Below are 26,018 nucleotides of genomic sequence, written 5' to 3'. Positions count from 1 at the left end.
TACTTAATAAAGATATTACACTCTTAATTTGTCGTTCTGTCACGGCTGGGGCGGCAGTCGTGTGGAGGGTGAGAAAGGAGGATCCAATAGCAGACAATGGCGGAGGTGCAAGTGGGTTTTATTTACAGTGCACAAAACCAAGGTGTGGGCAGAACCGAACATAAACCTAAACTGGGAAACCTAATGCAAAAATGGAGGACATGAAGCGAGGAGCAGAGAGACACGAAGAAACATGGAACAGTGCAGACTACACGGGAGGTTCACAGAGAAATACAGACGACGCCACGAGAAGCAGACACCAACTATAAATACACACACCAGGTAATCAGGAAATGGCACACAGGAGGGGACACAGCTGGAACTAATGGGCATAACGAGACAGGGGAGAGGTAAAACTGAACACACTGACATGTGATATGAACTTTCAGAATAAAACAGGAAACAGACACAGAACCAGACAGGACACTGAACTTGACAGGCAGACTCATGAGCAGACACAATAACACCATGGACAGACAGAGGGAACACAGAGAAGTGGAAGCAGGCAGGCAAAGAACAGAAACCTAACAAATGGCAAAATCACAACAGAATACACACTCTGAATGAACAAAAGCATAAGGAAACACAAAACACTGAGTCCTCAGACTCAGGACCATGACAACTCTAAAGCAATAGGTAACCCAAGTTGTTTCAGTACCTTGCCATTCCGGGTTTCTAAACAGTTCCAATATCTTGGAATAAATGTCACTCAGGATTATTGTGGTTTATTTAAACACAATCTCTCTAAACTATATGATGAAACCAAAAATAACAGACAAATGGATTAATCTACCAATTTCACCAGCAGGGAGGATAAACATTGTTAGAATGAATATTCTTCCCAAATTCTTATTTTTATTTCAGTGTATCCCTATTGTGATTAATAAAGCCTTTTTTAATAAATTAGACTCCTTAATATCCTATTTCATATGGAACAGAAAGAATCCAAGAATCAAGAAAAGCTACCTGCAGAGACTGACATGTCAGGGAGGGATGGGGTTACCATGCTTCCGTCTGTATTATTGGTCATGTAATGTTCGTTCCATGTCGTTTTGGTTGCGGACTAAGGGGGCCGACTGGACAACGATGGAGAATGAAAGCTGCTACCCCTCCTCATTAGAAGCTGTGATCTATTCAGCTCTCCCTATCCCTAAACATGACTTTAAAAATCCTGTAGTCTCTCATACAATTAAAATCTGGACACAGATAAGGAAACATTTCGGGTGGAAGGAAGCTTCCATACTAACTCCACTCATGAATAACGCATCATTCGCACCATCACTCTCAAACATTTAATTCTCCAATGGAACCACAAGGGGCTGCACTCAATAAAGGATTTATTCATCAACAAGGTTTTTCCCACATTCCGGCAACTGCAAGAAAATTTGACTTGCACAGTAATGACTTTTTCAAATACTTACAGATCAGAAGCTTTGTAGGGAAGCTTTTTCCATCTTTTCCAGGTCGGCCCCCAGACTCTGCCTTAGATAACTTATTTCAGTTTGATCCACTCAAGAAAGGACTAATAACAAAAATTCACAACGCTTTGTCACAACTGGATGGAACTGTCACACTTGACTATCTGAAAGAGGCCTGGCAGCGTGACCTTGGTACGAGAATTACAGACAATCAATGGAAAAAAGCCCAGGAAAATGTACACTCTTCCTCTGTTTGCATTCGTCATGGACTCTTACAGTTTAAAGTGCTACATAGACTCCATTTATCAAAGTTGAAACTGTCAAAAATGTTCCCCAACGTAAACTCGTCCTGCAAAAGATGTAAACAGCAACCTGCTTCACTGGCACATATGTTTTGGACTTGTCCCTGTATAACAACATATTGGAATAATGTCTTTCATATCTTGTCTAAAATTCTAAAAAAAACACTTAAGCCAGACCCAATCTGTGCTTTATTTGGAGTGAAGCCGGTTGTTGTAGACCTATCAGCCACCCAAAATAATGTGATACGTTTTGTGACGCTGCTGGCACGCCGTTTGATTCTATTAAACTGGAAACAAAAGGTGCCTCCTACCACATCAGCGTTAATACAAGATGTATTGAGACACTTGCAGCTGGAAAGAATTAAACTCCTACTAAAGGGGAGGTTGGAGGAATTCCATTCAACCTGGCAACCTTTTATAGATTTCTTCAATACTGTACAGATATAAATGGTCACTGAGCCTTATTGGTAGTTCGATAAATAGCATCCTCTGTCCAACGTTGTTTGTTGTTGCCTTTTTTTGTTGTTGTTGTTGTTGTTTTGTTTTTACTTTGTTTTTTCCTATTGTATATATGCAATCATTTATATTTGAATCTTAGTAGCCTTTATGATAAAGAACACTGGAAAACCAAATAAAGAGATTTGAGAAAAAAATAAATAAATAATGTTTTTATCTGAAGAGTACATAAATATCTGGTTTCAACTGTTTATTTGATGATTGTCAGGACAAAGAGGGAGAGAGAGGAACAGAGAGGGAGAGAGAGGAACAGAGAGAGAGAGAGAGGAACAGAGAGAGAGATGCAGAATGAGGACAGAACAGCGATGGAACAAGAGCAGGTGAGACACACATGTTAGTCAAATGGTTGTTTACCAAAAGTATCACTGTATCACAGGTACTCGTGTTTCTTTTTAGGTTTGCTTTTTTTCAAATTCTGTATTTATTAAGTTATGCAGGCTTGTTTGCACAACAAGGCTAAATAATTATATAAAATTTTCCATCCATCCATCTTCATCCGTTTTATCCGAGGCCGGGTCGCGGGGGCAGCAGCCTAAGCAAAGAGGCCCAGACCTCCCTCTCCCCAGCCACCTCCTCCAGCTTATCCGGGGGAATACCAAGGCGTTCCCAGGCCAGCCGAGAGATATAATCTCTCCAGCGTGTCCTGGGTCTGCCCCGGGGCCTCCTCCCGGTGGGACATGCCTGGAACACCTCACCCAGGAGGCGCCCAGGGGGCATCCTTGTCAGATGCCCGAACCACCTCAGCTGGCTCCTTTCGATGTGGAGCAGCAGCTGCTCTACTCTGAGCCCCTCCCGGATGGCCGAACTTCTCACCCTATCTCTAAGGGAGAGGCCAGCCACCCTTCGGAGGAAGCTCATTTCTGCCGCTTGTATCCGCGATCTCGTTCTTTCGGTCACTACCCACAGCTCGTGGCCATAGGTGAGGGTAGGGACGTAGATCGACCGGTAAATTGAGAGCTTCGCTTTTACACTCAGCTCCCTCTTCACCACGACGGACCGGTGCAGCGTCCGGATTACTGCAGCTGCAGCCCCAATCTGTCTGTCGATCTCCGGCTCCCTTCTCCCATCACTCGCGAACAAGACCCCGAGATACTTGAACTCCTCCACTTGGGGCAGGAACTCATCCCCGACCCGGAGTGGGCACTCCACCCTTTTCCAGCTGAGAACCATGGCCTCAGGTTTGGAATTGCTGATCCTCATTCCCGCTGCTTCACACTCGGCTGCGAACCGTTCCAGTGCGAGCTGGAGGCCCTCACCCGATGAAGCCAACAGAACCACATCATCCGCAAAAATCAGAGATGAGATTCTGAGGCCACCAAAGCGAAAGCCCTCCGCCACTTGGCTGCGCCTAGAAATCCTGTCCATAAAAATTATGAACAGAACCGGAGACAAAGGGCAGCTAGTCGAACCTCGGATATAAAATTTTCTGAATCTAAATATTGTACTTTGGTAGAATTAAAAAATAAGTGTAGTGCAGGTCTATGATGATTTTTAGTTCTACTATCATCTAGTTCTGATTGTGGTTCTGTCTTGGTTAAGTCCTCAGTAGTCCTGGTTTTGAACTGTTGTAGTCCTGTTTTAATTCTGGATCAGTTCTGGGTCTGGTTGAATTGAGGTTTAGTCCTCGTGTCTTGATGCAGCCCCGACCTTGTTCTGCCTTGCTGCTTAATTAAAAAACTAGTTTAAGGTGTCCTGCACATGTGATATATATTTTTCCCGATATGAAGTCATTCTTTTTTGAACAAAACTCAAAACAGAGCCAATTAATCATTCAGTCATTTCTAACCCCCCCCCCCCCAAAAAAAAACAAAAACAAACAAAAAACAAACAAAAAAAACAAAACCCACATGCATACTACCCTTTAGGGCTAAGCCCCGGGTGTTTCAAATGTCTGGCTCCGCCTCTTGTCTATGCTAAACCAGAATTTTAAACTGCTTTTCCAATTCGCCTCTCAAAATTTCTGATTCACAGTTAAGAGTGTGGCATGTGCACATGACATGTTTTCACCATTTGTAAGCCAGAAGAGTGACTGCTCTTGAAGCCTGGTTGTTGCACAATACTAATACTCTTACTGCCACTACTTTTTGTTCTACTAGTACAGCTACTGCTACTGCACAAGCACCTCAGAGGGACATATGCAACAAGGCTTGGAGGTCAGACACGTAGGGCCTGCAGGGTGGGGATCCAGGTGCCACATGGTGTTGCAGCTGATAAAGCCATAAACTATGCTCATTTTGTTGAAGTGATCACCAGTTTGCTGGGTTTTTTAGAGACACAGAGTGAGAGCGATCATGTTCTATATTACTGTTTTTAATGGATTTTCAGAGCTGTTGATTTATGAAGCAGTCTTCATGGAAACATGTCAAGTCTGTTTTTGGGATTGAGTGTTAAATTGTCACAGTTTTAATAAAACCTGCATTTTCCTGCAATGATACTGGAGAGCAAAGAAAAGTTAGACGATGTTTATCCAGCTATTCCAAAATGTACCTCACAAACATCTGCTGGATCCTGAATTCAACATTCTAGGGCCTATGAACAGGTTAACACTGAATGTTCTACGAATACTGGCCCAAAGGTAAAAGGTGAGAATTCCTCCGGTAAAATCTTTTCTTTTTCTTTTTAAATTGTAAGATCCTTCAGGCACTATGGCAACAGGAATGCAAATATTAAAATGTGACGAAGAAAAGCTTGAAAATAACATTTTCACCCACAAGCACAAAACCAAGAGCCCTAACATGTGATTAGTTTTGACTTGCTGCTATAACTAAAACATGGTGCAGCTGTTGTGTTGTTTAAGAATGGAGAACGCATTTTTTCAGCGTGGGAGCGTCAGGCCTCACATTTCGGAACAGCTTCTAATGGAGCCTCACTGCGTCTAGAGACTGGAGATCAGGTGTTTTTATGTCTCTGGGTTAGTTTTAAAATGTATGACAATCATTTTCACCATTCCACCTTCAGTGGTCATCTTCTTTTTACCATGTAAAAAGGGAAACACTTGTCTCTGTCCACAGTCAAAGATAAAGAGCAGCTGTACCTGGGCCTCCTTGTTCTGATGGTTGTAACACCTCTGCTGCAAAACAGTGAGCACAAAGGAATGAGGATGTTTCTGAGAAAAAGAAGAAGGGCGGCCACAGAGCTGCAGACTGATGCACTTTTACCACAGAGCATGAAGGAAACATGCATGACCAGTGTTATCAGCCAAACCCAAACACACTGCAGCAAGAAGCTCCATCAGTGTCACACTAACTCGAGTCAAAAAGAAGCAGCACAAGTTTAAAAGAATAAAAAGTCACTGATGGATATAAAGGACATTTTATCTGTTCAGTCTCTTCATATGTCTCATGTTCACATGTTCCATATCTTAACTGTGTGTAGCAACAACAGATAACACACATGTGTGGGCCTCATCTGAGCTCTGACACATGTAGCTCAGTGACAGCACTGTCTCTCTCTGCCTCTCTGTCTACATGGCTGTGAACAAAAATATAAACACTGAGGCTTCAAAATGCAGCATCTACAACACTGTCACTCTGCCTCCACCATGGAGACAGTCTCCATGGTGATGAGTACAATTGGCAGCTGAAACTGTTGTGAACTTCTCCATGAGTCATATTTCCTGTTTCAGAGCTGCTGATTGGCTCTTTGGGCCCTTTACCTTCAGGAGGTCATGGACGAAGCACTGAAGTCGTTTATCACGTAAAAAATATTTTTAGTTTATAATAATTTGATAAATAATAAAATATTAATAAAAACTGGAAGATTTTTTAGAACTTAGATTTTAAGCTATTTATGCCTTTTTTGCTGCTCTTTTTTAAACTTATTCCCTTTAAACTGTATTTATTCTTTTTAAAATATATTGGTTATTGCACTGTAGAGGCTGCTGAGGAACAGTATTTCGTTTCAGGCTGTGTAACACGAAATGACAATAACCAATAAAGTCTTGAGAGCTGCCATCATTGTTCCAGCAGGAGGCAGTAAAACACCAAACTGCACCTGTTGTGCTGAAAAGGTGTGAGCATGTGCAGTAACCCAGTAAGTTACCTGAATATCTCTCTCTCACACACACACACACACACACACACACACACACACACACACACACACACAGTACTGATACTAATGACTCGCTCTCACATCTATTTGGGTTTAATGTCAGGGTATATTTGTGGATGAAAGTTTTGGTAGGACACATGATGTGGACAGTCTGGTAATCCCAGAATATTTTAATGTAAGAAAACTCCAGACAGCTCTGGAGAAAGTTTCAGAGTAAAAGCCCTGGAGTGTTTTACATGTTATTCTGTTGGATTCAATCTGACGGAGCTGATTCATAAACACTTCACTGCCAGGTATCAGGTGACCTGCAGAGACTGATCCTACAAACACTCAGAAACAGAGTAAACCAAACTGCACCACAGTGATCAGACGAAACCTTCCTGACATGAACACAGCTCCTCAGTAAAAACTGTGAACCAGCAGAGAGACTACACCCAGCACCATACACCACCTCTCTGACACAGTACACCCTCGGGCAGGTGGTGTCCCCATAAACAGTGTGAGAAGCTCTGATTATTTACTATGTTCAAACAAACTGAGTGTCCACAAACGTCTGAGCTCACAGTGAGAGCTGCTGGCACAGTTTGGAGGTGTTCTGCCCCCTGCTGGACACACAGAGCTACAACATGAGGATCAGAGGAGGCTGGTGCTGCTTCACCTTTAGACACAAGAAGGAGGTCAAAAAATGTAAAAACAGAGATTGTTTTTAAACCTGTAAAGGAGGAAATCCTGAAGAACCAATCCACAGCCAGAAAAGAAGTCTAACTCTGTGCTGCTCCAATCAGGAATCAGCTCTGTTACTGTGTGAGTGTGTAAAGTCACAGAGTAGCTGGTTTCAAATGTATCTATAAAGTTTATTCACATTTTATTTAGGCTTCAAAAAACAGTCCAAGTTTATTTCTTTGGACTTTGTTCACTTAGCGCCACCTGGAGGACAGTCAGCTCCCTGCAGCAGCTCTGGAGGACTGTTAACTGATGAAGAGCTCGGACTGCACAGCCTGCTTCATCACCGACTTCTTTAAATAAACATGACCACGATCAGTCGCAGCACCTCAGACAAACGTTTGTTACACAGCAGCCGCCTTCACACCGACTGAGCTCCATCACAGCTTCAGAGCTCAGCTTACTAAAGTCAAAGTTTATTTCCTCTCAGGTTTCTTACTTTCAGTAAAGTTTCACTGTTAGAGCCCTGACCAGCATCCTGCAGCATCTGGAGCAGCTGTGTGGTGCTGTCATGGCAATAAGGATCCAAATCTGTGGGGATGTTTCCAGCAGGGGTTATAACCTGCAGCCAGCAAGGTGTGCCTAATAAAGTGGCCGTGTTTATGTCCCAGTGCAGCAGCATCAGAAAACGGTGGTTTACATCTCTGTTACAGGAAACCTGAAGAGTTAAAACACAAGACAAGAAAATCTAAACGTTACACAAAGAACATAAAAGAAGTAAACTTCATAAAAACTTCACAAATGATGCTTTAAATGAAAAATAAATCCCTGTAAATAATTCAACAGGTCACATGTTAGAACCACCTTAACTAAACTCTGTAGCCGGTCACTGTGGTTTGTCCCAGCAGCTCTTAGGAAACAAACTGCTAACTTCAGTGTCAGCACACACTGTTAGTAAACTATGCAACACTGAATTCAGGTTTCAGTTGTGTTAAGTTGTGAAGTTGTGATGAAAGTCTTCTTACTGACACAGGTAGGATGGTCAGGCGTCCTCTGTTCCTTCACCGTTCATGAACTGTCACTTATAAAATGCTGCCAAACATCAACTACACTCAATAACTAAACGTGTGCAGGTTAAAGTGATGGACGCCCAGATCTGCACTCCAAATACAAACAGACTAAAGGTGTTTCCTCCAGAAACAAAGACAATATTTACAAAGGTCTCACAGGTAAATTGTGAGCGATCACAGCAGCATCTCATCCTGACTAACAGCTTTTAGATGCAGGGAGAGCGTCGTGGTTCAGAGGTGGTTCAGCAGATGATGAAGGCCTTTCTGTTGCATTGTGTAGTGCTGTGGAGGCCATGATGGTCGACTGGGTCTGCTTCTACTGAACTCACAAACACTTCTGAGGTATTTACACCTGAAGCCTCATTGAATGTGAGTCAGAAACAAACGGCTCAGCTGTGATTAATGGATGTTTCCCTGCATTTCTATTTTCACACACTTTATTTCTTACAGCAGGAAAACTGAACAGAATGTATGTAAGAGGTCAGAGTGAGGATGACGTCACTTAATACAGGAAATACATGTTTGTCTGTTTTGATGATGAAGGACTTCTTCAGCTCTGTAAACAGCTACACTTGAGAGGACAGAGGTGATTTCATGGATCAATAACAATGTGTTTATCAGCTTTCATCATCGCAGTGCAGACATGACGTCAGATCTATCAGAGTGAAGGCCGTCTCTCTGATGACGTCACAGAGCAGAGTCCTTCTGTCCAATAAAGGATCTCAGATCAGCTGCTGCCATCTTGTGGCCACAGTTGGTTACTGTCTCTGAAAGTTGTCTCATGTTTCCTGTTGTCCTGCTAACAAAGGCTGGAGCTCATCATGCTGAGAGGGCAGCAGCATTTTGTGGCTCTTCACACATGTTCATTATATTCTGATGATCCTGGATGGAGACAAACTACAGATAAGTGTGTTCAGCCCAACTAGTTTATCTCATTACAGCAGTTTGATGTTTCCCTTTGAATCCCCCTGAAGATCCTGACAGTGAAGCACGTACATAATACTCCAGCCTTTCAACTCTGAGCTTATTTAGTTCTATTAATACACTGAAATCTCATTTGTGTCATGAAGAAAGTCTTTAATCCAACAGAATTCAAAGAGCAGAAACATTTCATATATGGAGTTAAACATGAATCATTGTTTCAACAACATATTTATTGTTGTCATAAACAGACAAGAAGACAACAACAAACTGCTCCTCCCATTCAACACATGTCAGTCCATATCCCAGCAAACTAAATCATCTCCATTTACACATCAAATAGAAACATGAATCACTTGGAATGATTAGAAACTTGATAGAATTTCAAATCTAGTTTGGGGAGTCATTCAGTGAGAAACAGTGAAATGATTTTCCATGTGAAAAGGTGGACAGCAGAAACAGAAAGAAAGAGTGAAACTAAAAGAGAAACAAAGAGCTTTGGAACAACGAGGCAGCAGGAGGACAGCTGCAGTTTAACAGCTTCAACTCACTGACAGGAAACAACATTAGAAACATCATCATCCTCAACTCATCTGCTGCACTGACACTGACACCTTCAACGGACACACCTTCAGTTTACCATCAGTGTGAATGTATGGAAACATCCTGTGAGTGAAAGTGTGTGTGAAGGTGTGTATGTGTGTGTTAGTATCAGGATCAGAGAACGACAGCTTTCCTCTGTTCCAGTCCAGATTCACTCTGATCCTCTGGAGCTTCTTCTGGACTGAGAGAAAAGATTCTGCTGATGGTGAGTGTGTGTAGTACATACCTAAACAGAACCCTATTCTCCATAATCCAGACTGTATGACTCCCTTCCTCTGCACAGACTCCAACACACCCAGTTCCCACCCTGTACTGTCTCCAACTTCAACATCCCATCTGTGAGTCCCTGAGTTAAAGCCCTCAGAGCCCAGGACAGAGAAGTGATAATCAAACCTCTCTGGATTATCAGGAAGCTGCTGCTTCTCTCCTCCTCGTCTCACACTGGTCAGATCTTCAGACAGGATGAGTTGTGGATGAGCAGTGTTTGGGTCCAGAATGAGAGGAGTGTAGGAGACCATGTCCTTCATGTTGTTCCAGATGTTGAAGGTCAGGTTGCCCAGGTGTTTGGCCTGGTCTATCAGAGCTCCTGAGGGCAGCTGTGGATCATCCAGCAGGGGGCAGCGCTGGACTCTTTCCACTGCAGCCTTGTAGTTGTGCAGGAATGAGACGTCTTCAGCTCTCAGCTCCTCCTCTGTGGCTCTGACTGTGTCTGAAAGAGCTGCTATCTCTCTGCTCAGAGCCTCCATCTTCTCCTTCATCATCCCACTCTTCTGCTCCTCTTCCTCCCTCAGTGCAGCCAGCCTGGCCTCCTCTTCCTCTGCTAGAAACTGCTGAAGCTTCTTAAACTGCTCCTTAATCTGCCTCTCTGTGTGTCGGGCCTGGACCTTAATGTGTTCTGCTGTTTGATCAAACTTCACTTGAACTTCTTCACAAACCTTTAACTTCTTCTTTAAGGGCTCCAGAGTTTCCTGAAGTTCCTTCTTGTGTTGTTGTGCAGCTTCATCGATGGGTCTGAATCTGTGATTGGTGTGTTTTTCTGAGGCACAGCAGATGACACACACTGGCTGCTGATGGTCCAGACAGAAGAGTTTGAGTTTCTCAGAGTGCAGACTGCAGAGAGCCTCTGAAGCTCTCTGATCTCTCTCCTGTAAGAACGACTCACACAGGTTCTTTAAAGCTCGGTTTGAAGGTGGATCATAAACTGATATTTCCTTACAAACTGGACACTCGTGTGTTGGTCTCTCTCTCCACCATCTCTTCAGACAGTCTTTACAGAAGCTGTGGCTACATGACAGAATAACAGGATCTCTGAAGACCTCCTGACAGACCGGACAGCAGAGATCCTCCTCTGATCTGGAAGCCATTGAGTCTGTGAGTGAAGCTGAAAACAGCAGACAGGAAGTACAGTCAGTCCTGGCTCCCCTCCCTCCTCTACCACCTTCACTGAAACTTCCTTTGAGTCGTGTTTTTGCTCAAACTCACATTCAGTGTGTGGAGCGTCAGCAGCTTGAAGCAGCAGTGTTGGAGTTTTCCACTTTTCTCTCCTGTAGCTGGACTCACTCAGAGGAAGCTGCTAGTTTGGTCTGAGCTCAGTCTGATCGTCTGTGCGTCTCTCTTTACTGAGGACGAAGAACTTCCTGTTTCCTGGTTTGTCACATTTGAGTGACGTGAGGGGAGGAGACAAATGTTGCTGTTTGACTTTTAACTAAGGTGTGTTTCAATCCTGCCTGCAGCTCAAAAGCTGTAAAACAGGTTTTGTGTCTTTTCACCTCCACAGGTCACAACATGAAACCTGTTGTGAAGTTTATAAAATAAAGTGTCACTCGGTGGTGCAGCTGTTTGTCAGCTTCTATTTTAGACTTTGTTCTGGTTCTTGTTCAGGTTCCCAGCAGTGGGAGTGTAATGCAGTCACACACACACACAGGTGGTGTTAAGGTGGATTCACTTAGTTACAGACAGTGGTGTTATTTCCTGTAACTAAGGTGTGTTTCACTCCAAAGTTCAGACATTAACCTGCCAGAAGTTGTAAAAGTTACTGATAAAGAGCTTTTATCTCAGAAAGCAGAAAGAAAAGAAATAAGTGTGAAGAGTGCAGCAAAATGTTTTAGTGTGAGCTGGTTCATCTGATCTGGTTGTGTAAAAGTCACTGCATGACACTGAGTTTTACTTCTGTCACGATTAGTGGAGCGGACTCAGGCGCAGACCACAAGTTTCTTCAAATCAAAAGTGAATTTATTTACAGTGTTCTCCACGGTGACACACACACACACACACACACACACACACACAACGGTGTCTGGGGAAAAGGGGTTCCAGGGTCCGGGAGTGAAAGGGGCAGGAGTCCAGGGAGGGGAGATTTCCATACAGCCCTCGCAACCACACACAGCTCCTCTTCTTTCCTCCATCACTCTTGCTCACGCTCAGTCACCGTGCACAGGGAAAACAGGTCCAGGGGAAATCTATACACAGACAGAGAGACAGTTAGTCTCCTGGTTCAGACGTGCTCACGAACAAACTTTGCAGAGTGCAGGACGACTGACGCTGATGGCTCAACAATCCAGCGACGAGTAGAGCAGACTCGCCATCTTAAGTAGGACTCCAATTCTCATAATCAGCGGCAGGTGTGCTGATCATCTCCAGGTGCGTGGGCCAGGAGCAGGAGCCCATACTGAGCTCCGCCCCGGCAGGAGAAAGAGAGAGTGGGAGAGGACGAGAGAGAAAGGGAGAGCAGAGGCGAGAGAGGAGAATAAACAAAACAAAGCGCCTGACTGCTGTCAGCTGGCGAGGTGCGGGGACCAGGGGCCCGTTCTTCGTACGTCGCTTACTACATCCAAGATCAAATGACACATCCAAGATCAAATCATCGCGCTAACCGTGAGCTCGCTAATCCGGTTCCCCGAACACACCTGCTGTTGACGATTACTACAGCTGGACGCAGGAATGTGACATCACTGGGTGTCGTAAAAGGGGCTACGCATCGATAGTAGAAACATTGATCGGCAACCCGCTGATTGGTCGGCGAAAATGTCCAAGGGGCGTGCTCGGTATTTTCCGGCAGCAGAGCAAGAACTCATGAGTGAGGGATTTCAGGAGTTTCAGAGTTTAATTAAAACGCAAGAGAACACTGCAAAGGCTGCAAAAGCAAGGAGAGAGGGCTGGCAGAAAGTTGCTGACAAATCAAACTCGTAGGTAATTTAATAATAATAATAATAATGGATTGGGTTTATATAGCGCTTTCCAAGGCACCCAAAGCGCTTTACGATACCACTATTCATTCACTCCCACATTCACACACTGGTGGAGGCAGCTACGGTTGTAGCCAGGCTGCCATATCGCGCCATCGGCCCCTCTGGCCAACACCAGTAGGCGGTAGGGTAGATCTATCATATGACACTATATTGTCCAATATCATATGGCATTATATTATATTATAATATGTTACATTATATCCCCTTTCACATTAGAGCCACAACAGGACCCACAAGAACATGGGAACAAGTAAAAGTGGAATACAGGAGTATTCTACAGAATGGTAATATTTATCTCTTAGATTGCTTTGCGTCTCTTGGCAAGGTAATACTGGCCTGTAATACTCTGTTAGTTTGTTCATAACAGCAACCAAGAAAAGGGCAGAGGAAAAAAAGACAGGTGGTGGTCCTGCACCCCCTCGTCAACAAGTTGGTTAAGTAAATAATACCCTCACGGGAATATCGATATCTCTCTATGAGCACACTGTCGCGCTGAGCTAAAGGATCCTGTCTGTCCCGCAATATACGCTGAATTCTGAAAACTCTCCTTATCAATCTTGCACCTTCCGCAATGGGTTGGTCGCGTATACGGACAGGACATGGCTGCGACAGGCTTCCCAAATCCACCTTCGCTTTTATAGCCGTGGTCTCTCATCTTGATTACACGAAGTAATTTACAATTACTACTCTGAAATATGAATTACATCTGTAATAATCACATACATGTAATAGAATGTTAATAGTACATTTCCCTTTTTTAGGAAATGACCTGTATGTATCTGTGTGACATCAATAAAAGGATCAAGTGCTGCATTATCTTTAGTTACATTGATGTTATTTATTTATGGTACAACAGTGGTAAAATATCGCTGTTGCTTTCGTATAAATGAAGCGGACATACCTGCGTGGCCGCGATCTAATCCTGTTTACATAAAGTAAACCTGCTCCCGAGCAGGTTTACGCTTACGGCTCTGTTGCTATGACAGCAAGTCCCGGATGAGCTTCGGGGAACCGACTGATCCAGGATCACGCGAAATCGTCAACAATCTAATCCGGCTAACCTACTTAGCGAGGTACGAAGAACGGGCCCCATGACAACTGTTAGGTATTTTGATACCATAGTAGCATTTACAGGATATTGTTTTATACAGGAAAACTGTTACTCAATAAGGCCGATCTACTAGTTGTTTTTCTCTTTCTCTGTGACCCAAGAATTAATGTGTAGGACTCACAAGCTGGTACCCCAAGGTCGAAAACACCACAGAGATGAGACCACTTCCTTACTCCCATACTCCCTTTTCTTTATCTCCTGGAAAAGGCTCGTTAAAGGCTAGGTGGTTTGTTTCAGAATTCACTAATGAAAGAACTCTGTATTTTATGTCTAGGAGTGTATTTTGCTGGGATGATCATAAATTATAGCTGAACTGATAAACTGCACAAGGGATACTTTGCTCACAAGGCAGGAAGACGTTTCCTTATTTGGTCTGTACCGGTTTGAACTGGGAAAGCTGACACACGAACCTTTTTTTTCTTTTATATAAACTGCTGTGTATCAAATAAACCTTTGAGTTGATTCTGGGAAAGCAATCTGAACAGTTTCTGTATCACTTTGTTCTCCTAGCTGCTCCCGATATCGTAACTAACCCCGCTGAACGGCATACCTGAGTGTTACTTTGAATAATTAGGAGTCTTATAAGGAAAGGACAAACTCTGCTTATCGCTCACGCCACGGAGGAAACCCGGGAAGGCAATTTCCTTCAATTTTGGTGTCAGAAGTGGGATTCCTGACAGAAGGTAAATATGCGTCTTTCATATTTATATAAAGACCTATTATACCTCTCTCAGTGATTAATCCATAAAGAAACGGGATATGCTGACGAAGTTTCACTTAGTGATCCAGAGAGATACACTGACGACTTCCTCAGTCCCCGAATAAAGTAAATTAACCCTTGTGTGGTGTTGGTGGACACAGGAAGTTGCCTGTTGTCTTGAATATTTTAATTTTGTTTAAAAAATAATAATAATTAATTGTTTAATTAAACGTACGTTAAAAAGTGAGAAGTTGCTCACTTAGAAAAGTGACACAGAAAGTTGCCTGTTGTCTTAAATACTTCTCGTTAAGTGAGAAGTTGCTCACCAAAGAGTGACACAGGGAGTTGCCTGTTATCTTGAAACGTACGTTAAAAAGTGAGAAGTTGCTCACTCACAGAAAGCTAGTAAATAATTAAATTTAATTTTGTTAAAAAAAAAAAAAAAAAAAAACGAAAGAAAACTGAAAACGGGTCTCACAGACCCGATTACCATACAAGGGTTAAAAGCAGTAAATTAAAAGCAGAAAGACACAGGAAGTTGCCTGTTGTTTTACGAGAAGTTGCTCGCTAAGTGAGAGTTGCTCACACAAACAAAAAATTGCTAGCAATAAATTTAAAGTAACCTCAGCTGTGCCGCAGCGAAAATACTAACATAAATCCTTCAAGCGTGTAAACCCCTCTGGAAATCACTGAACATGGGTCAGAATAATTCAAAAACCACAGACAAGTCCGATAAAAAATCAAAATTACCTGTAAAACCAACAAAAATTAAATTTAAAGCCTCAAACAACAGCTCAGTACGACTCCCATTTCCGGTTACGTGTAACCCACGTCCACGAATCGGCGAAGACTTCCATGATTACGTATCCAGAACATGCGGGAGTGCTTATGTGACTGACTTTGTTTACAACTTACGGACTATAAGTTCAATGCATTCTAATTTCTTTTCGGAGCCTTATCCCGAACGATTATCGCCAGAAAACAGGTCAGTAGAAATGTTGAATATCATTTGTGATAAGAAAAGTAGTCTGCTTAAAAAGTCCTGTAGAAAATATATGATAGAATGCCGCGACGTGATGCATCAAATGTTACCACTATGGAAAAAGGGACCGGAACCAGGTGTAGATACTTTTACATCAAATAAAACTAGTGCAGGCTCCAGCATAGAAAATAAATCTACCGCGGGAAAAGCTAGTCTTGCATGCTCAGCCATTCAGCCCACAGCCCCACCGCCTTACGAAGATGAGACCGAATTAATAGTTGCTGCAGCAGCCGCATGCAAACAACGTCAGCGCTTTGATCCAACCAGCTTAAAAGACAGTGACACAAAACCTGAATCACATGCAACGGGTCTCAGCCACCTAATTGAACAAGATCAGGAAAAACAATATATACGCCGCGAGGAAGAATTAGCAGAACATAGAAAGAGAGAAAAACTTTTGAAAGAAGAATGTGAGGAGCTTATGAAAAACAATTTAGACGTCTATGAAGAAAAACTTTTGCATCAGGCAGTGTCCACAATAGACACCCACATGAAACGCCATGATTTCGTAGCTAGAGGTTTAGAGGTAGCTAAAGAAATACCTGTTACCCGAACTTTAATAAAGACTTATCTAAAAGAAAAAAAGGAAAAACAAAGCCGGAATGACAAAGGTCCTCACGCCAACACTCGCGGTAGTAAACAAACAGACCCAAAATCTAGTGACGTCAATGACGCCTACCCCTTTATGATAATAGGAGATCAGTGTTGTATTCAGCCCCCTAAAATCTCAGAATTAGTGACAACTATTAAAGAGCTTCCCAATCCTCTTAAAAATCCTACAGCCTTTGTCTCTGCACTACAGAGAAGTACCAGATATCACCATTTGGGTGGTCCGGATTACAGGTACATATTGTGTCAATGCATTCCTGGAGTAACCGAGTCACAACTCATAGAAGAGATAAGTGAATTAGACCCAAAGCATGATAAAGCATCCACAACTGCAGAGTTTTTGTGGGTAAATAATGACAAAGTCGCCGATTTCTTTAAGAATCTAAAGAAATTCCTGCTCACAATGTCCAGAGACAAAATTGACTTAAATGCAGTAACTATGTGTAAACAGAAGCCTGATGAATCTATCCTAGTATTCATAAAACGCTTTATGCACTGTTGGACTGATGAGGCATGCATGCCAGAGTATGGTAATGATCAGATTTTCATCACCACCTTTTTGAACAATATCCACCCCGAATGCTCTCAGTTGCTAAAAGTGACAGCTACTAATAATCTCTACGAATTGAGTAAAGATGCTTTCTTAAAGCTTGTACAACTGAAGGCCAGTGCAGACCTTTTTCCTACTATCACAAAAGCTAACAGTGTTAAGATGATGTTGAATTTTGATGTTCAAGGCTCAGAGGAAAGTGAGAAATTAATGTATGCAGGACCACCCGCTCCAGCACAGCAAGGAAGTTTCAGAGGACGGAATGGTAAGAATAGAGATGTTTGTTTTTATTGTGGAAGGGTAGGACACTGGTCCAGAGAATGTCGCTTTGCAGCCACCAACAGGGCACACACGCCTCAACCACAGAACGCAGTACAAGTTCCCGCCACTAGGCGTCAGCAGAGCTCTTCCAGTCAAGGTAACTGGCAACCACAAGAAGCATGCAATAATGGCCCCACATCTAGGCCGCAGCCTTACAACCCACATTATAACCCACAAGGCAGACAAGCTAGAGGTGCAAATTTAGCTCAGTTTTCCAGTAACCGCAGACACCCAGAGCATGAATCAGAATGGGAAAGGGTGCGTTACAATTCTCACCATGATCTTTTCCCATCACCTGATAATCCCCGGCTGGGTCGCTACTAGGGAGGCCCAGGTGAGGATGAGGGACAGCAGTGTGAAGCACTACACACGATGCTGCATCTGCAGCTGTCCCCTAACACAGAACATTTGCCCATGCTACAAGTAGAAATAGATGGTAAGAAATACCCATTTTTAGTGGATAGTGGAGCCACTAAAAGTTCACTGTCTGGGAAATTCTATAATGGGCCTGTGTCCTCTGTGTGCATCAACACTATGGGAATTAATGGAACTGTAGTGCAATGCCCTAAAACTCATTCTCTAAAGACACGTTGGGGCTCTAAACCAGATGAAATCACATATCATCCATTTGTAATTATTCCAAACTCGCCTGTGAATTTATTAGGCAGAGATTTAATGGCAAAAATGAATTTGTGTATTTCATTTAACACAAAAGGTGAAATGTTTGCTGATACTGATAACAGCTATGTTTTCTCTGCCTTATGTACCATGGAGAAGGAACAGCCTCTGTGTCAGCTGGACGGCTCAGCAGAGAATGAACTCAACACCTTTTTGTCTGGTATTCCACGACACACACTGTGCCAAAGACGTGTTCAAAAACCACTGCCAGGTAATCCCATATCTGGGAGCCACACTTTTGTTTCTCTCACACTGTTCAACAACATGATAACTGCTCACACAAGTGAAGGCCAAACAGTGGTCTTGTCACATAACTCAGACATAGGTTATGACATAACTACACCATGTCGTCACATAGATCTAACCTATCCTATCCACTGTACTATTTCTGCACTTACGTTGCCAGCTGAATACCAGAATATGACATTGTGGTCTAAAGGTGAGAATGATGTAGGATTTATTGACTGTATACCTTATCACGCACAGCTAAAAAACAACACGCCAGTATATGTCAAGCAGTATCCCATTTCTGTCGAAAAAGCCTCAGCCCTAGATGTCATCATAGGAGATTTATTGACTACAGGAGTGATAAAGCCTACAGTATCTCCATATAATACTCCTGTCAATCCTGTGCCAAAGCCTAACAAACCTGGCGTATGGCGTTTTACACAAGACTTAAGACAAATTAATGCAGTCATTATCCCTTTGCCACCTCTGGTTCCGGATGTCCCCAGCATATTGACATGTATTCCATCCACAGCCACACATTTTACCGTGGTGGATTTATGCTCTGCCTTTTTCTCAGTGCCTGTGCATGTAGATACACAGCCGTTATTTGCATTTACACATAGAAATAAGCAGTACACTTGGACTCGTCTGCCTCAAGGCATGATAGACAGCCCTGCTGCTTTCTCAATGGTGATCCGTGCTACCCTGGACAGCTTCGCTCCTCCTGAGGGCTGTACTCTGATCCAGTATGTGGACGATCTCCTCCTCTGTGCTCCGAGTGAGGAATTGTGTCAAACTGCTACACACATGCTTCTCCAGCACCTCCAAAAGACTGGCCACAAAGCATCTGCAAAGAAAATGCAGTACTGTCAGACTTCTGTTCAATATTTGGGATTTACACTGTCTCACGGAAAACGTTCCATGACTGCAGACAGGGTCAAAGCTGTGACCTCCGTCCCTCGGCCTACTACACAGAAGGACATGTTGTCCTTCTTAGGCATGGTGAACTATTGCAGACAGTGGATACCAGACTGTTCTTTTCATGACCACATTCTGCGTGAATGCTGCAAAAAAGACAAGCTTCCTCGAATACTGTGGTCCACAGAAATGACTGCCTCTTTCAATGCATTGAAGGGAGCGCTGACCTCCGCCCCTTGTTTGGGTCTGCCTGACTACCACTTACCTTTCCATCTGTACGTTACAGAGAACGGCACGACCTGCACAGGTGTACTGGCCCAAGAGCATGGCAGTGGCTACCGTCCAGTAGCCTTCTATTCAAAGGTATTGCCAGCAGTAGTTCAGGGGATGCCGGCCTGCCTGAGAGCAGTAGCAGCTTGCTCTATCATGATAAGGGACTGCGAGAAGCTTACACTCTCACATGACACTATTCTACACACCAATCACCAGGTCACGACCATTCTAGCAAACATAACTACACAACACATGACCGCACAACGTCGCTCAGGTTATGAAGCTACACTGACCTCCACAGCAAACCTCACCATAAAAGCGAGCAGCACACCCAATTCGCCAGCACATTTATTGATCCATATGCTGTGTTCTTCTGACCGACAGGATGGCTCAGACAGGCTTGATGTTCATGACTGCATGACACGAATACAGGAATCCACAGCACCACGTCCAGATTTAGAGCAAACACCTATCCCAGACTCAGCCACGGTTTATGTGGACGGGTCCTGTTCAAGGCCGAATGACAACTCATTTCTTTGTGGCTATTCAGTGGTGACATTGCCTGACATCATACTAGAGGCTCACTCATTACCATTTCACTCAGCACAAAAAGCAGAGCTCATGGCTTTAATACGCGCCTGTGAGCTCCACTTGGATAAGCGTGTAACAATTTACACAGACAGCCGCTATGCGTTTGGCGTCGTACATGACTTTGGCACATTGTGGAGACAAAGAGGATTTAGATCTGCTGATGGAAAACCGATTGCTAATTCTGATCTTGTGCAGAGACTTTTGCAGGCTATACAGCTGCCATCGGCCGTTGCAGTTGTAAAAACGAAAGGACACAGTACAGCTGACACAGACGAAGCAACAGGTAATGCCTTAGCAGACGTGACAGCCAAAGCTGCAGCTGCATCACAGCTCCCACCTCCACAGGAAGTATTATCTGTGCCCCTACAGCTGCCACTTGTTACACTCCCAGACTATTTCGAAACAAATGTTGATTTAAAATTCATACAAGCGCAAGCATCTGCCTGTGATTACACCTATTGGGAGAATAATGGCTGTGCCTTAGATGACAGAGATGGCCTATATAAAAACCTTGAGGGTTTGATTGCCCTCCCATCTTCCCTGCTGCCAGTCCTTGTCCGACATTTTCACGGTGTGAGTCATGTCGGACAAAGAGGGGTAATAAGGGCAATAAAATCAAGATTTGTAATTGAGAAAACATTGCATGCAGTAAAAAGCATATTAGCAACCTGTCTAACATGTGCACGAACTAATGTAGGAAAACCAAAAGCAGAACATCAGCATTTACCACAACCAGATTTTCCATTTCATACATTACAAATTGATTTCACACACATGCCAGCACAAGGAAGCATCAAGTACTTACTGGTAATAGTGGATCAATTTAGTAAATGGGTAGAAGCTTATCCAACCTCAAAAGAAACTGCAAAAGTAGTCTGTCAAAAGTTGTGCAATGAAATAATACCCAGATTTGGAATACCTCACCAAATTAACAGTGATAGAGGACCTTCATTTACATCAGAAGTAATTCAAAAGTGTACTAAAACTCTAGGAATAGACTGGAAATATCATGTGCCATACCATCCTCAGAGTTCAGGAGTTGTAGAAAGAATGAATAGGACCATAAAAAATCGCCTGACTAAAGCAATGATAGAAACAGGAATGACCTGGATCAAACTACTTCCTCAAATCCTCTGCGAGATTAGAATGACTCCATCTGCAGCAACCAAATTATCTCCATTTGAAATAATCATGGGAAGACCATTTCCAACACCATGGTCAGCTTCCAGAGGGGCACCGCTATTGGAAGGGGACATAGACACTGCATTGTCCGACTATGTCCACAATCTGGTAGAAACACTGAATAATAACTATCAGAAAGTTTGTCTCTCCCAGCCTCTCCCCTCCACAGATCCAACCCACAAGTGGAGACCAGGGGACGCGGTGTTAGTGAAGTCACTAAAACCAAGAACACTCGGGGAGGCCGCGTTTTCCAGCCCCCAGACTGTACTGGCAGTGACGAGAACCAGCATCCTTACGGACGGACAACCTCAGTGGATTCATGCCAGCAGGGTTAAGACCAGCCCAATCGGACCATCTCAGGCGTCGGATCAAGCAGACGACATCTCCGGCGAGCCAGCGCCCGGAACTAGAGCACATAAACACACACGGGTAGATGACATCTCAGGCGAGCCAGCGCCCGGATCCAGTGCACACACGCAATCACTGATTAACACACAACGTCTGAAAGAGCCACAGCAAGGTACTCGAACATCCAGCAGGAATAGAAAGCCAAAAGTACCACATGATGTCTAACCTGATAAAGCTAGACTCACTCCATCCTGATAATGAAGAAAATGAAATGCCCATTGTCATCATACGGCGCTTATTCGATGTCTCTCGAACCTGGGACCAGGCCAGAAGACGACTGAAGAACTGTTTTTCTTATATATTTAGGTTATTCATCATACTTATCGCATTAACCTTAGGATTTTTCTTTGCTATTTTGTATTGTAAACTGCAACCATGTTCACATTTCTGCAGGTCATATTTTGCTGACGATACTTCATGCTCTATTTTGCGAGACACCTACTTAATGCACTCTTCACGTTCCCTAAAATCAGTAAATGACAACATAGACGCCACTAATAAACCATTTTATGCACCCTCTAGAGTAGGAGTCAACTCCTGGTATGAAAATGCTAGAACAGCTGCTCGTGATTTAGGAAACAGCAATTGTTATGTCTGTTCAAAGGGTAATCCAGAACAGGTTATAGTGGGATACCCAATCTCAGGTTTTCCCCTGACAAAGATGCTATTCAAAAATGATGAAAAGGGGCCCTTAACAGTAACCCTGATTGAAGCGGTGCGAGTAGAACTAAGTCCTTTAGATTGTTTACTCATATACACAGGACAAGTCTCTAGTAAGGATGTCAGCATGATTAACGACTCTACCCACCCCTGTAACCCAATGAAGCGCCCCGAAGACCGCACTGAACCTCTCTCGCCCCCAAAACAGGTGCGCCATCACCCAAATATCTTGATGACATGCATACACCGACCAAAACTTGAAAACATAAATTATGACGCGCAAAACTATACATTTTTTTCTGACTCTCCAGGAGCACGTTGTAATGAAACATGGCTAGCAGCGAGTGTTGACAGGACACAACATAAACATATGTTTTTTTATCTATATGCATATATAAGTACGCATTCAGATAACTCCACAATCCTGCATTCGCCCAACACACTAAACGACTCGTACTGGGGAGGCATATTAAAAGGCTTTACAGCTTCGCGCCTGACCAGACCAATCCCACATGCTTATTGGATGTGCAATAATACCCTTAGAGTGGCTTTACCTGTTAATTGGACCGGTACCTGCGGTCTAGTAACTTTAGCTCAAGAACTACTAATACAACAAACCTCAGATCTGCCTGTATCCAGCAAACGTACAAGACGCTCCACTTACTCACATAACGTTTACATAGATGCCATAGGGGTTCCACGCGGGATACCAAGGGAATTGAAGGCACAAGGGGAAATATCCGCAGGGTTTGTCTCACTAATACCGCATATACAGGTAAACAAAAATGTAGCCTGGATCAATTATGTTTATTACAATGAGCAAAGACTTACTAATTTGACCAATACGGCCCTTAAGGCCCTAGGAGAACAGATGTCGGCTACCTCTTTAATGACCATGCAAAATAGGATGGCCTTAGACATGCTGTTAGCTGAGAAAGGAGGTGTTTGCGCGATGTTCGGAGATGTTTGTTGTACTTTCATTCCCAATAATACAGCCCCTAACGGTTCATTCACACAAGCTATGAATAAACTTGAAGCATTGCAGATAGAACTAAGAGCCAATGCAGGTCACGGTCAGTGGATAGACAAGTGGCTGCAGGACACGTTTGGAAAATGGAAGGAACTAATTGTAGCTTTTGTAACCATTGTAGCATGTATTATTTTGTTTTTGATGATTATTGCCTGTTGTGTGGTACCCTGTGTACGTTCAATGATAACCCGTATAGCTACTACTACAGCTACTTCAATGTATTTGCAATTGGCACAAATTGACCCAGATTATGTGTCAGATGTCATCAATGATGATCCTGATGTATGTATTGAGCATTAGATTGTGAATTACTCAATCGTCAAAGAAGAGACTGACGTTTTCTTCTTTTTCTTTTCTTCTTTTTAAGATTTTGATATTAAGCTCACTCGAAGGCACATTTATAATTTGTTTCACATTTATGATTTATCTTTATATTATGTTATTACATTTGTGATTTTTCCTTTCTATTTGAGTTATTATTTTTAAAAATAATAAAAGAGGGGAACTGTTAGGTATTTTGATACCATAGTAGCATTTACAGGATATTGTTTTATACAGGAAAACTGTTACTCAATAAGGCCGATCTACTAGTTGTTTTTCTCTTTCTCTGTGACCCAAGAATTAATGTGTAGGACTCACAAGCTGGTACCCCAAGGTCGAAAACACCACAGAGATGAGACCACTTCCTTACTCCCATACTCCCTTTTCTTTATCTCCTGGAAAAGGCTCGTTAAAGGCTAGGTGGTTTGTTTCAGAATTCACTAATGAAAGAACTCTGTATTTTATGTCTAGGAGTGTATTTTGCTGGGATGATCATAAATTATAGCTGAACTGATAAACTGCACAAGGGATACTTTGCTCACAAGGCAGGAAGACGTTTCCTTATTTGGTCTGTACCGGTTTGAACTGGGAAAGCTGACACACGAACCTTTTTTTTCTTTTATATAAACTGCTGTGTATCAAATAAACCTTTGAGTTGATTCTGGGAAAGCAATCTGAACAGTTTCTGTATCACTTTGTTCTCCTAGCTGCTCCCGATATCGTAACTAACCCCGCTGAACGGCATACCTGAGTGTTACTTTGAATAATTAGGAGTCTTATAAGGAAAGGACAAACTCTGCTTATCGCTCACGCCACGGAGGAAACCCGGGAAGGCAATTTCCTTCAACAACTTCTGTGTTACTGACACTCATCTCTGACTCAGAGAAACGATTTCTCCCCTGTGATCTTCACACAGTGGTGAGTTACATGTGTGTGGAATTTTTCACATTTTATAGAATTAAATTTCCTCTTACTTTCTTTTTTGTTAACCTGAGTCACTGATCATTTGCAGTATTACAGAGTCTGGCAGTCTTTGCATGATGTCCACGTCACTGTGAGTTTCTAGCTGACTCTCAGGTGTGACAGGTGTGCCAGCAGGAAAGAGTAATAATAACCTGCATCCTGAGGTTTGTCATGCAGGATTAAAGGAGCCAGGCTTTGTTCACACAGCTAGGATTGTATTTTACACTGACCCTGGGTCAGTATAAGTATCATACAGTTTAAACGAAGCACTGAAACTTGCACATATTTATTACAGATGCACTAAAGAAAAACGGGATATTTAGAGTCAATCTGTGGCTGCGATTAAACACTTTACTGGAAACTTTATTAACCAGTAACTTCATCAGTCATGACAGAAGCTAATATTTCTGTGCTAACATCGTTTAAACCAGTGGTTCCCAAACTTTGTTTCACAAGAAAAATTCCCCCCCCCCCCCCTTTGTGCGCATGAACACATCCTCCAACCACACACACCCATATTTTGCTCCATTGCATGTGGCTATTTTCACGCCACGCTGTGCGCCACGTTATTGTTGAGATGAATAGCAGAATGGCAGATAGAGACAAAATACTGTTAATCTTACCATCTTCAGGTTTTATACGCTTACATACACACACAGTTACTGTCCCTCCATTTAGAAAGGCAGAGGCGTCACGATGTGATTATTTTACTGTAGTTATTTTTTTTGATGTGTAATAATATTCAACATTACTATCAATGCATTTTCCAAAAAATGCCTCTCTGTGCAAAATGGGTTTAAAAACATAAACAACTGTAGGATCCTGTTTGTCCGTGATTTAAACAGCCCAGCGCTGCTCCTGATGAAGGGAAAACCAATCCTGCAGGGAGACCTACCTCGGCACTTGTGCAGGTGATTTTTCTCTTACTTTCTTTTTTCTGTTATTTAGTAAAAAATCTGTCAAAGAAATAATGAATTCTCCACACGTGTTTGAAGGTTGCTGACACGTTCATCTAGCACAGACCTATTGCTGGAACGCCAAGACAATTCTACTACAATGGCAAAAACAAGACGCAAGTCACCAGAGCTCTTTGTGTTGCTCGTGCATGAGGGAGAGAACTGTGACGAGCATCGTTCTCTCTGTTAAGGAATATATTCTAAAATACTTCTTCAGCAAAGACTCAGAGAAGAGAAACACACAGAATTTCTTGCAAGCAAGGGCAGTCTCCGGACTGAGAGACTCGCGCCTGAGAAACTGCCCCGGTCTTTATTTTATACTTCATTGGGTGTGTGTGTGTGTGTGTGTGTGTGTGTGTGGGGGGGGGGGGGGGGGGTCAGAGTGTGGCCCCATAAGATCTTCCCTAAACCTGCTGGTCTCAAAGTCCAGCAGTTCATCAAACCAAAAGGCACTTAGACTAAAGCAGACATAGCTACGTTAATCCTACCATAAAACAATAAGACGAGGTACGACCTCTCTCATGCTCCTAGGATGTGGGGTGTACACCCTAGAATGTTACATGCAGCATTCTACCATATGCAAACTTATATCACTAAAAGATTATACTGACTACTAAATACAATTTTCCATTGACACCCTCCAA

The 26,018-nt window shown here is 43.0% G+C and overlaps 3 protein-coding genes across 4 annotated transcripts in view; 1 reads left to right on the top strand and 2 right to left on the bottom strand.

Moving 5' to 3' along the window:
* The window catches only part of LOC146578510 (hemicentin-2-like), an 871,231-nt gene that overhangs the window by 752,704 nt on the left and 92,509 nt on the right, over nt 1-26,018 (top strand). The window lies entirely within an intron of this gene.
* Nucleotides 1-26,018, bottom strand: part of LOC146578513 (limbic system-associated membrane protein-like) — a 75,247-nt gene that overhangs the window by 6,276 nt on the left and 42,953 nt on the right. The gene's annotated exons all lie outside the window — the stretch shown is intronic.
* LOC146578515 (E3 ubiquitin-protein ligase TRIM35-like) lies at nt 7,207-10,949 on the bottom strand. Of its 2 annotated transcripts, XM_085268693.1 has the most exons (2): nt 9,812-10,949; nt 7,207-7,709 (listed from the first exon to the last, which is right to left on the bottom strand). In XM_085268693.1, the coding sequence occupies exons 1-2, from the start codon at nt 10,947-10,949 to the stop codon at nt 7,699-7,701; spliced, it is 1,149 nt and encodes a 382-aa protein (XP_085124819.1). In that variant the 3' UTR covers nt 7,207-7,698. The 2 variants fall into 2 exon arrangements, with proteins under 2 accessions (XP_085124819.1, XP_085124818.1); XM_085268692.1 differs by lacking the exon at nt 7,207-7,709 and having other exon boundaries at nt 9,437-10,949.

The sequence above is a fragment of the Mchenga conophoros genome, linkage group LG3, assembly GCF_057382185.1.
Source record: "Mchenga conophoros isolate Kocher_MC1m ecotype Shallow Benthic linkage group LG3, M_conophoros_male_GT1.1, whole genome shotgun sequence".
Classification (NCBI taxonomy): domain Eukaryota; kingdom Metazoa; phylum Chordata; class Actinopteri; order Cichliformes; family Cichlidae; genus Mchenga; species Mchenga conophoros.
This window is presented reverse-complemented; position numbering and strand designations above follow the sequence as displayed.

Bases quoted from the DNA above. Each gene is read 5' to 3' on its own strand.
- LOC146578515 (XM_085268692.1), bottom strand. From the start codon at position 10,949: ATGGCTTCCAGATCAGAGGAGGATCTCTGCTGTCCGGTCTGTCAGGAG.